The sequence below is a fragment of the Bufo bufo genome, chromosome 5 (genome assembly GCF_905171765.1).
Source record: "Bufo bufo chromosome 5, aBufBuf1.1, whole genome shotgun sequence".
NCBI classification, from domain to species: domain Eukaryota; kingdom Metazoa; phylum Chordata; class Amphibia; order Anura; family Bufonidae; genus Bufo; species Bufo bufo.
Genome location: NC_053393.1, coordinates 441,439,527 through 441,451,603, shown reverse-complemented (window position 1 = coordinate 441,451,603; position 12,077 = coordinate 441,439,527). Strand labels below are relative to the sequence as shown.

The 12,077-nt window shown below is 44.0% G+C and overlaps 1 protein-coding gene across 3 annotated transcripts in view; it reads right to left on the bottom strand.

Moving 5' to 3' along the window:
• Positions 1–2,216: 2,216 nt before the first annotated feature.
• The window catches only part of CPVL (carboxypeptidase vitellogenic like), a 120,534-nt gene continuing 110,673 nt past the window's right edge, over positions 2,217–12,077 (bottom strand). For all 3 annotated transcript variants that reach the window (XM_040433569.1, XM_040433571.1, XM_040433570.1), the window contains exon 13: positions 2,217–2,424. In XM_040433569.1, coding sequence (XP_040289503.1) covers positions 2,308–2,424 — 117 coding nt within the window. In that variant the 3' untranslated portion in view covers positions 2,217–2,307. The remainder of the gene's footprint in view (positions 2,425–12,077) is intronic.

Below are 12,077 nucleotides of genomic sequence, written 5' to 3'. Positions count from 1 at the left end.
TTATCTTTAATTGTATGGCACCTTTTAAAAGGTAATAAGAGGTTTGTTGCATGTTAAATCTTGGAGCCCCTCTTCATTTTTGAGGTTGTCCCAATTTTTAAGTACAACTTGTTTTATGGTGTCTGCTAAGGGGCTATACTTAAAGGCAAAAGTGAACCTATTTGTGGCACCTTTTTTTGGAAGTGTTTTTATTCTTTTTTAGTAGTTCACCCTGTGTGAACTTGGCCTGCTCTCTCTAGCGCTGCATTTAATTCTGACTCCGGGTAACCTGTGTGTAGGAGTCTCTCCTTCAATTCCTGGGCCTGCGTAGTATACCCTGCTTCTGTGCTATTAATGCATTTCAAACGCACAAATTGTCCAAAAGGGACCGCTCTTTTTACGCTACGTGGATGGTAACGGTCATAATGTAGTAGTGAATTTGTGGCAGTGGGTTTGCGGAAGCTGGTGGTGACAAAAGTGCCCTCATCAATAGTTACGCGTACATAGAGTAAATCCAAGGTGGTTCCTCCGAAGTTTAGTGTAAATTTCATATTCATTTCATTCTGCCGATTTAAAAACTGGACAAATTCCTCACACGTCTGCCGCGAGCCTTGCCATACCATAAAGACATCATCCACGTAGCGCAAAAAGAGCTCAATATGCTGCAAGAATGGATTAGAGGTGGAACAAACATAGCGGTCTTCAAAGACTGCCAGGTATAAGTTGGCGAATGTGCAAGACACAGGTGTGCCCATGGCCGTACCATAGATCTGCCTGTACCAGCACCCCCCAAAAGTAAACACATTGTTGCTGAGTACAAAATTAAGTGCTTCCTGGACGAAGGTGCAATAGATAGCGCTCTTGTCAGTTTTGCTCAACACCTTGATGACTGCCTGCACACCCTCCCAGTGTGGTATACGGGTGTAGAGGCTTTCCACATCAAGGGACACCAAGTTAAAATCTTCCTGCCACTGGAAATCCTTCAGTGCTTCTAGGAAGGCATTGGTGTCTTGCAAATATGTAGGGGCATGAGACAAGAGCGGTCTCAAAAGCCAGTCCAGGTATTTAGACAATGGTTCAGTCACTGACCCTATCCCCGCCACAATAGGGCGGCCGGGGGGTTGGGTCAGTGATTTATGAATTTTTGGTACAAAGTACCATGTAGGTTTTTTGGGGGATGGTGGTACAAGCCGATCCATGATACGTGCCGTAAAAAAGTCGACCTCAATGTAGCGTGTCAGCAGCTCACAGAGTTGTGCTTTTATGACCGAGGTGGGATCATTCCCTAACTTTAAATAAACAGAGGTATCTCCCAGCTGTCTGTATGCTTCTTGTGAGTAGTACTACATAGTAAGGACAACATTGCCCCCCTTGTCTGCCGGTTTCACTATGACATCATCTCTGTTAGCTAACCATTTAATGGCGGACAATTCTTCCTTAGTGGTATTATTCTCTGCTCTTGTGTATACCAAGGCCTTCACCTCTCTTAATATTTGTTTATGAAAGATGTCAATGCTACTCCCGGCAGGCAAGGGGGGGGGGGGGGGGGGTGAGGGGATGTCGATTTTATGCCTCCCTCAAAGCGACCTGCTTCTGCAGTGGGGGCGGGGAGACTACTTAATTCTGTGTCAGCTAGGAATTCTAGGCAGGCAATTTCTGTTTCATTAAACGGAGGCGGAGTGGATTATACGCACCGCTGCTATGGGTCCATTGGGACTAAATGATCAAAATGATCTTAGTGTTTGTTTACACAGATAGAGGACCACGCACACAACACAGGCACTTTTTAGTTGTCAGGGAATGTTATGTCTTTACCCTCCCCGTTTTCTTATTAGACGGGGTATATATGGTTTTAGCGTCCCTGGTTGCCTAGGCAACTGAGACTCTTAAATGACTTTGTCAGAGGCCAGAAGAAGCGCAGGAGCGCGAAACGGACGTCGCCAGCTGATCACTCAACGTCCTATGCACTGTCCGCCCCAGCCCTCTGTAACTTCGATCTTCATTTATAATAAAGAAGAATTTTGCTGCAAAGTGGTGAGTGCCGCTATCATTTATTCCTTCTCCTTGGATTATTACCTATATCTAGGGCCTTTACTCCACCAAGGCCGGGCCCTTTGGTGACACGCTCCTGGTGCAAACACCCCTTTTTCATGCTTCCCCGGGACTTTACTGCACCCATCACTTATTCACATTGCCACACTACCTACAATAAAACAAAAACAAAAAAAGACACTTTGTTCTTACAAAAGGATTTTATTAATATTGACCAAGATCAAATCCTTTTCTTTTTGCCATTAACATAAGTTGACCTACGGTATTGTTATCGCATCAGAAAACGTTCTCACAATTCAAGGCTTTACAGTTACTTATAAACCTGTCAATCAACACAAATGATCTTTCAGGCTGGTCATATGGTAGGATGTGTCCACCTCCTCTGACTATTACCTAGAAGAGGAAAGAGAAAAATAAGATGAAATAACTCCAGCAGTATTATAAATGGCCAATAAGGATTAACCTACACCGGTGTAACATGTTACCATTAGGCCCCACAGAAAAACATGCTATGGGCCTCACTTTCAGCAACATGCACAGAACAGCTTGATTTGTCTCTCTAATGCACAGCGGCAGGCACACAATGTCACAGAACAGGGATAATGTACATGGTGATGTAGTAATAGACCACTTGAAAAATGGCAAAAAATCATATTTTACATTGTTGGATCTTAACAAGGTTCCAAGTAGAGCTTCAACATACAACAGGAAGAAATGAGAGTGAGACAAAACATTTTTGAGCATTCAATTAATTGAAAATAACGATTAAACTGAAACCGGCCAAATCTATGCAAAGATGTGGATTCATGGTCATTTTCTGTCAGGTAGTCACACATTGTGATGGCAAAGACAAAAAAACTCTCCCTTTTTGAACGTGGTCGGGTTGTTGAACTGCATAAGCAGGGTCTCTCACAGCGCGCCATCGCTGCTGAGGTGGGACGCAGTAAAACAGTCATTTGGAATTTCTTAAATGATCCTGAGGGTTATGGAACAAAAAAGTCAAGTGGAAGACCCAACAAAAATTTCATCAGCACTGAGCCGGAGGATCGAATTGGCTGTCCATCAAGACACTGGACGATCCTCGACCCAAATTAAGGCCCTTACTAGTGCTGACTGCAGCCCCATAACCATCAGACAGCATCTTCAAAAACAAAAAACGTCTTCAAAGACCTCGTCTCCTTGAACGCCACAGAACTGCTCGTTTGGACTTTGCAAGAGAGCACCAAACATGGGACATTCAAAAGGTGGAAGAAAGTTTTATTCTCAGATGAGAAAAAATTTAACCTTGATGGCCCTGATGGTTTCCAACATTACTGGCATGACAAGCAGATCCCACCTGAGATGTTTTCTACGAGCCACAGTGGAGGGGGCGCCATAATGGTCTAGGGTGCTTTTTCCTTCAGTGGAACAATGGAGCTTCAGGAAGTGCAGGGGCGTCAAACTGTCACGACCATGTTCATGGTCGTGACTCCTGTATCCGCATGCAGTTGCCTGCGGTTTGTTTTTTTGTCAATCACATGGTGAGGGCGGCTGGATTGTTGCCTCACATGTGGTTGCCGCTGGCAACATGTTTGTGCTTGGCAACTTGCTGCAATCTGCATGCGGTTACACCTGGCAACCTGTCTTTTTAGGTGTGCCTTTTTATATGTTTGGTGTGCACAAGTTTGGATGTGTGCACTGTGATAGTTTCCCTTCACTTGTGGCTGCCCGAGGTAACGTGTTGTATTCTGTACATGTGGTGGCAGTGTCTCGGCCTTCTGGCTGACTCCCAGGACACGGTTGCCACGCATGTCGTTGCCTGCGGTAACAGCTGCAGTGTGATAAGGGTTTGTACACTTCCCCAGTATGTGGCTGTTTTACCTTGCCTGGTCTAGGAAGGGTTAACTCCCTTCTGTGTGTGTGAACACTGGGTGTGTCTGCGTGGGTGTGGCTACTTGGGCCTATATAGCCTCTGCTGAGAGCAGTAGTCAGAGGGGTACTTCAGCCATGGTCTGCTGGAGTCATCCTCCTACTTTATACCATCTGCCAGTGAGGCCCACCCTTGTGGTCATAAATGTTGTTATGTGATGTTAAGTTTATGTTTATGTGGTGTCTGTTATTATTGCAGCTATGGTTCTGGCTTCCTGTGTGTTTATGTGTGCTGTGTCCTTTTATGTCTGTGTGTGGACTTCAGCACTTGTGTCCAGAGATCCAGTCAGTGTGTCTGTGGCAGGTAGAGGTGGAAGTCTTTCACTCTCCTGCCATATCCATAGTCTGTTTATGTTTATATCCCCTTGCAGCTCGGCCAGTTTTAGACTCCTGTTTCTTCGCATCCAGGAGGAACAGGTGGTCTACCCAGCTCCTAGTTCAGGGATCGGCAGAGGGTGAGTAGGGATCCGAGGTTCCTGAGCATGAGCCCTCCTACCTTCAAGGTCGGCTCATGCAGCTAGGAGTCAGGGTCAGATTAGGGATGCGTTAGGAGGTGATCTGCTCCCTAATTCTGTTGTTTTTGGCCTAGTAGCCTCCAAACATCTTCTGGCATCGCACGGCTGAGGGTTTCACCATCCTCAGCCGTGACACAAACGGCCGTTGGCTATGTCAAGATGTTGCAGAGAGCATTCCTCATGACTGAGGGCCCTCGTCTGTGTGGTAACGACTGGGTTTTTCAACAGGACAACGCTACAGTACACAATGCCCGCAGGACAAGGGACTTCTTCCAGGAGAATAACATCACTCTTTTGGCCCATCCTGCGTGTTCCCCTGATCTAAATCCAATTGAGAACCTTTGGGGATGGATGGCAAGGGAAGTTTACAAAAATGGACAACAGTTCCAGACAGTAGATGGCCTTCGTGCGGCAGTCTTCACCACTTGGAGAAATGTTCCCACTCACCTCACGGAAAGACATCAAGCATGCCGAAACAAATTTTGGAAGTGATAAACAATAACGGCGGAGCTACTCATTACTGAGTTTGTTTGGAAGTTGGATTTCTGTTTTGGGGGGGGGGTTTAGTTTTTTTTTGGAGGTGTGGTCCTAAACTTTTGATCAGCTGAAAAACAGCCTGTTTCAGTTTATTCGTTGTTTTCATTAAATTGAATGCTCAAAAAATATTTTGTCTCACTCCCATTTCTTCTTGTTGCATGTTGAAGCTCTACTTGGAACCTTGTTAAGATCCAGCCATGCTAAATATGATTTTTTGCCATTTTTCAAGTGGTCTTAAACTTTTGATCAGGACTGTATAATGCACATATTATGCCACAGTACAGGTATAATGTAGTGATGTCCCAGCACAAGAAAAAATGAAAAAGGTAATGCCACACAGAAGGGACAATGCAAACAGCAGAAGTAAAACTTATGATGGGGTAGTTTTACATTTTCCATGGCACCTTATAGTAGGGAGAGGTCTATACAAGATGTAGTAGACAGGTGGCTTGTACAGCAAATGAAAATGGATCCAGCGAGTAATAAAAATTCATGCTTTATTCCAAATGCATTAAAATACACACAGCCTTATGCCATCTGACACGTTTCAATCGATACCTCGATCTTAATCATAGACATGAGATCGCATTATCGATCGAAACGCGTCAGAGGGCATAAGGCTGTGCGTCTTTTAATGCATTTGGAATAAAGCATGAATTTTCCTTACTCGCTGGATCCATTTTCGATTGTTGTAGAAGATTCCACGTGGGTTTGAACATACCCTGGATCCATAAGGAATCTTGGATTACACTTCAATTGGTGCTGGAGCTCCACTTTATACATTCAAAGTAGACAGGTGGCACACTGACTTGTCATCCAAAGGCCCATATAACATACACCTCAATCTACCATATACTTACAGTATATGCACTACTAGTGACAAATATTAACACACCTATTTTATGATTATATTACACTGTAAGGGCTCTGCTGAACTCATCCATCTACTTTTTATTTTTTGGTAGAAGGTAGAAACAATTTGTATGGCTTTAACTTGTAAATTTAATATCGATCCTGGCTACACCTAAGCAGCTGGGAATGTTCTTGATATTGGACGAAAACACTACTAGATGGAGGAGGCCTCACTAAAAGTACCATTATTTTTACTTTCTAAAACTGGCCATACAAATTCAATAGCGGTCGGGTGATCGACTGTTCAGATAACGGTAGGTTCACACCTCTGTTTAACTGTCGCACCCCATTGACTAATAGGATTCAGAAGGTTCCCAGCATAAGTGCTGGGTTTCGACCAGTCAAAAACCGGTGCATGCAGAGTTTATATGTCCGGACGAAACCCAGACAGTGGCCAGATACCATTATAGTCAATGTGGTCCAGCAGTGAACAGTAGATCTGGTGGACTCTGGGAGGTTGTTCTCTGCCGGATCAATTAAAAGGAGGTGTGAACCTGCCCTTCCAGCTTCAGTATCTCTCCAGAGTCCCCATACACGGCAGCTTATCTCACCATTTTGTACTGTCACGTGGCGGACAACATGGGCTCGGTTCACGCGACGGTGGACACTTGGAGCAACTCTTACGGTCAGGAATAGTACATGTCTTTCACATGTACTGTCCCCTGCCTGTAAGTTGATAAATCCCTCATAGATGTAATAAACATAGCTAACCAGGCCCTCTTTTACACAGTGGCGTAAAATCACAAAAAGTTGCACATAGTTGCGCAACACTGCCATGCCATTTTTGTTCTGCTAGAGTTCTGCCACAAAAGGTATGATAAATTACTCCCCTATAATTATCACTGATCCGTTATGCTCCACGTCGCTCTACATTCCTAATTTACAACCAGCCAACTTGAGAGGATTACTTTACAAAACCTGTGCAAATATAGCCATTTGTCACAACTTCACGCAGGGCAGCAGTTTGTCATTTGGCACAATGAACTATACTGGCTATGGTTTTCCGTAGTTAATTATAGTTCTAAAAAAAAATTAACCTGGCTCTCATCCTCTGATAGGATGCATACTGAAGGTCCACTTGATTGATCCATATGGCAATAAGCTGACATTTTTGGATGAACCATCTCTTTTTTTTTTAACACCTAAACTCAGAAGTTTTCAGAAGCGTCTGCACTGATGGTAATCAGCCACTTGTGGTTACACAATGCTATGTGCACAGTCAACTCGTAAAAAACAAAGGTTGGCATGGCTGGAGGAAGCAGATGTGGGACCAGTGGCCTTTTTATTAACCCAGGAGAACTGTACAGGAGGAGCAAACAACATCTGCCGGCAAAATGGCCTGATAGCACACTAACATCCAGTGTTCAGCAAACAAAGGTGAAGCGGACTGTGGAGCCAGGGCCAATTAATCTGTGACCCATATTTCCTGTCTGACCTGAGGACAAGGAGGTTAGTGAAGAACAATGAATAGTCACTACACGAACCACACACTTATGTGAAAATCACTTAATGTATATTTGATAGATACAGACAGAGAAACAGTTTGGGAGCCATGGTTTTTAGACCAGGTTTAGTGTATTTAGAGGTTCACACAGTGCTTTTTGGTCACACATCTATTTTTTTGGCTTTCTGGCTAGGCTTTTTTTATATATGGAATTTTTTTTTAATTATGTCTAGAGGGTTTATTTAATTTTCAGTGATCATTTTGCACTCTCTCCAGAACTCAGTCCAGATCCCCAGCAGATGAAGGGCTGGCAGTTTAGGCAGAAACCTGGACATGAATTGCTTCCTCGAATAACAGGAAAGGCTGTATAACCTGAAGGATAGAGAATGTTCTTCTGGGGTGGACTTGAACAAGTCTTTTGTGCTTTGGTGAAGGACTTTATTTTTTAGGGGGTTCCTATGTAGATGCATAGGCCCACATTTAATATTGTTACTACACGGGCACACTGTCAGAAACTGTACCAAAATTTTCATCTAGTGCTTGAAAAATTAACTGCACCTAGTTTGACAAGGGGCATAGCTTACCAGAAAAGGTGTGTGGCTTCTTCAAAAAGGGGGCATTTAGCGCCACCAGTGTGACGCAATTCTATCATACAATTCTGTCTCAAAGTAAGCTATAGTTGAATTAGATAAACATGTCTATCCCTGCACCACATTTATCATCCAGCCTGAGCCTCTGTGATAAATCTGGTGCAGGTCTACACGTCTTGTCTAAGCTTACACCATCTATTAGGATTAGTAAATGTGCCCTACTGTGCTTATAAAAAGTTCTGTAAAAATGTCCACATCAAAACGCATGTTATACATACACCTGACAAATTTAGGGCTACTGAATTCAACATGCATATTGACAATCAGGCAAAAAGCTCCACAGTTAGTGGGCACATTTACAATAAAAAGGCAAAACGTGAATTTCCTCCAGGATGATTTCTAAGAAAATCCTAAGTAAAATGACATACACACTTCTAGGGACAGGATATCAATCTAGGTAAAGGATATCAATCTTGTATTCTTCAAGTTATTTATTTAAAGGAATGATTTAAACACATATATAGCGCTGACATATTCCACAGCGCTTTACAGAAATCATCATTTGCTGTCTCCAGTGGAGCTCACAATCTAAGTTCCCTAGCAGTATGTCTTTGGAGTGTGGGAGGAAGGGCAGGGCACCAGTGCTAACACCTGAACCATCTTTGGGTGGACTACTTTCAGATAGATTCCAGTATCATTAATGATAAACACAACATTCCCAGTAATTGACCACTCAGAATCTGTGGTCACAACTGACTTCAGCATCTGTGGGGTTAAAAGTCCGCGATCAGTGTCATCGCCGATCATTTTAGCTTTAAAAATGCCCTTGGCTGCACCACATGTTAGATGGATGTTGAGTAAACCTAGCAATTTAGATGGGACTAGTCAAGCATTTTAGTTCTCTCCTCAGCAGCATATGTCGGGGAAGATAAGGATTGAACAGCACATGCATGTGTATGGGGGGTTGGGAGAGACCGCTGTCAGCTACCTAATGTGTGGGCAGTATTAGGCTTTCTTACATCAGATTACTGTACAATACAGACTACACTTTCAACAATGCTAATCACTGGGCAAAGTACTGTGCAGCCACCAGCGGTGTCTGGCAGCAGTTTATACCCCTCTCCACACTGAAAACAGATGCATATGAATGGAGGGGGGGGGGGGGGGGGGGGGGGGGGGGTCCTAAAGAATAGCTGATAGGTGTAATGGACATTAGTTCACTGTATTTATTATGGACAAAAATGCATTAGAGGGCTTTTCTGGGAATACCTAGCTTGTAACTGATGCCCATAGCCTGCCTCTGCTACTGAAAGATTTATGTGGGAAGTATGGTGGCTCAGTGGTTACCATCTGCATGGAGTTAGTATGTTCTCCCCATGTTTTTATGGGTTTCCTACGGGTACTCCGGTTTCCTCCCACACTCCAAAGACATACTGATGGGGAACTTAGACTGTGAGCCCCATTAGGGACATTGTGATGGTAATGTCTATAGCACTATATAAGGTAGTAAAATTGGCTCTGCTGCAGCCAGTGACTGGCTTCAGCGATGACATGTCCACAAGAGACACTTCACCTTCACAGCTGAAGCCAGTGGTTGGCTGTAGCAGAGCAGGTGACCATGCTCGGGAGGAATTATATATGCTACGGGCTGGAAGTTGGACACGTGGGAGCCATGGACAAGACTGGAGAAACGAGGAGCAGGCAAGTATGAATCTTTCAGTAGCAGCTGCGGGCATCAGTTAAAAGTTAGGTATTCCCAGACAAGCCCTTTAATGCATTTTGCATTAAAGGGCTCCATAATAAATACAGACATCTAATCTCCATTACACCTACATTTACAAGACCATCAAGACAACATTTCCTGGCTGTAAAAATCCTTCAAATCAAATGTATTCTCAATTATCACAAGAATTTCTTCTACTCTTAAGATCAAAAGTTTAGCAATAATTCAAACAAACACATTGTACTTCAGACGCACATGTTCAAGGAGCCGCCACTAATTTCTGAACAGTTTTGCTACAGAAAACAAATTCCCAGTTGGAGTCCAATTTACTAAAAGTATTTCCATGTGTTGTTCATTACAACAGAAAATACCTGGTTTATCTCCGTGGCTCCTTTGGTTAATATTACCCCCAGTTCTGATAGTCTGCATGTTTTAAGTTGTCGCTGCAAATATTTACTCAAATTGTTTGTACCATATATGGTCAATGTAATTGTACAAGATCCAGGATGGAACCCAAAATCCCCATAATCCACAGGAATCCAGACTTTTAAACATTCCCCTGGACCACACCACAGTACTCATTGTTAATTAAAACGAAAATTAGAATGGTTAGGCATTCTTAAAGGAAGTCTGTCAGCTACTTAAAGGGGTTCTCTGGAAATTAAGAAAATGAAGGTAAATATTACTTCATTATAAATACACTGCTCAAAAAAATAAAGGGAACACTTAAACAACACAATGTAACTCCAAGTCAATCACACTTCTGTGAAATCAAACTGTCCACTTAGGAAGCAACACTGAGTGACAATCAATTTCACATGCTGTTATGCAAATGAGATAGACAACAGGTGGAAATTATAGGCAATTAGCAAGACACCCCCAATAAAGGAGTGGTTCTGCAGGTGGTAACCACAGACCACTTCTCAGTTCCTATGCTTCCTGGCTGATGTTTTGGTCACTTTTGAATCCTAGCGGTGCTTTCACTCTAGTGGTAGCATGAGACGGAGTCTACAACCCACACAAGTGGCTCAGGTAGTGCAGCTTATCCAGGATGGCACATCAATGCGAGCTGTGGCAAGAAGGTTTGCTGTGTCTGTCAGCGTAGTGTCCAGAGCATGGAGGCGCTACCAGGAGACAGGCCAGTACATCAGGAGACGTGCAGGAGGCCGTAGGAGGGCAACAACCCAGCAGCAGGACCGCTACCTCCGCCTTTGTGCAAGGAGGAACAGGAGGAGCACTGCCAGAGCCCTGCAAAATGACCTCCAGCAGGCAACAAATGTGCATGTGTCTGCTCAAACGGTCAGAAACAGACTCCATGAGGGTGATATGAGGGCCCGACGTCCACAGGTGGGGGTTGTGCTTACAGCCCAAAACCGTGCAGGACGTTTGGCATTTGCCAGAGAACACAAGATTGGCAAATTCGCCACTGGCGCCCTGTGCTCTTCACAGATGAAAGCAGGTTCACACTGAGCACATGTGACAGACGTGACAGAGTCTGGAGACGCCGTGGAGAATGTTCTGCTGCCTGCAACATCCTCCAGCATGACCGGTTTGGCATTGGGCCAGTAATGGTGTGGGGTGGCATTTCTTTGGAGGGCCGCACAGCCCTCCATGTGCTCGCCAGAGGTAGCCTGACTGCCATTAGGTACAGAGATGAGATCCTCAGACCCCTTGTGAGTCCATATGCTGGTGAGGTTGGCCCTGGGTTCCTCCTAATGCAAGACAATGCTAGACCTCATGTGGCTGGAGTGTGTCAGCAGTTCCTGCAAGACGAAGGCATTGATGCTATGGACTGGCCCGTCCGTTCCCCAGACCTGAATCCAATTGAGCACATCTGGGACATCATGTCTCGCTCTATTCACCAATGTCACGTTGCACCACAGACTGTCCAGGAGTTGGCAGATGCTTTAGTCCAGGTCTGGGAGGAGATCCCTCAGGAGACCGTCCGCCACCTCATCAGGAGCATGCACAGGCGTTGTAGGGAGGTCATACAGGCACGTGGAGGCCACACACACTACTGAGCCTCATTTTGACTTGTTTTAAGGACATTACATCAAAGTTGGATCAGCCTGTAGTGTGTTTTTCCACTTTAATTTTGAGCGTGACTCCAAATCCAGACCTCCATGGGTTGAAAAATTTGATTTCCATTTTTTTATTTTTGTGTAATTTTGTTGTCAGTACATTCAACTATGTAAAGAACAAAGTATTTCAGAATAATATTTAATTAACTCAGATCTAGGATGTGTTATTTTTGTGTTCCCTTTATTTTTTTGAGCAGTGTATATTCCCGAATATCTTTCATTAGTTATAATGACTTGTTTTGTCTAGGGAGCAATGATTAGGAGAAACTAAATGTCCGCTGTCCTATTAGTCCACACAGAACCTGTCCTAATCTCACAGGAGGACAAGTTTCTTCA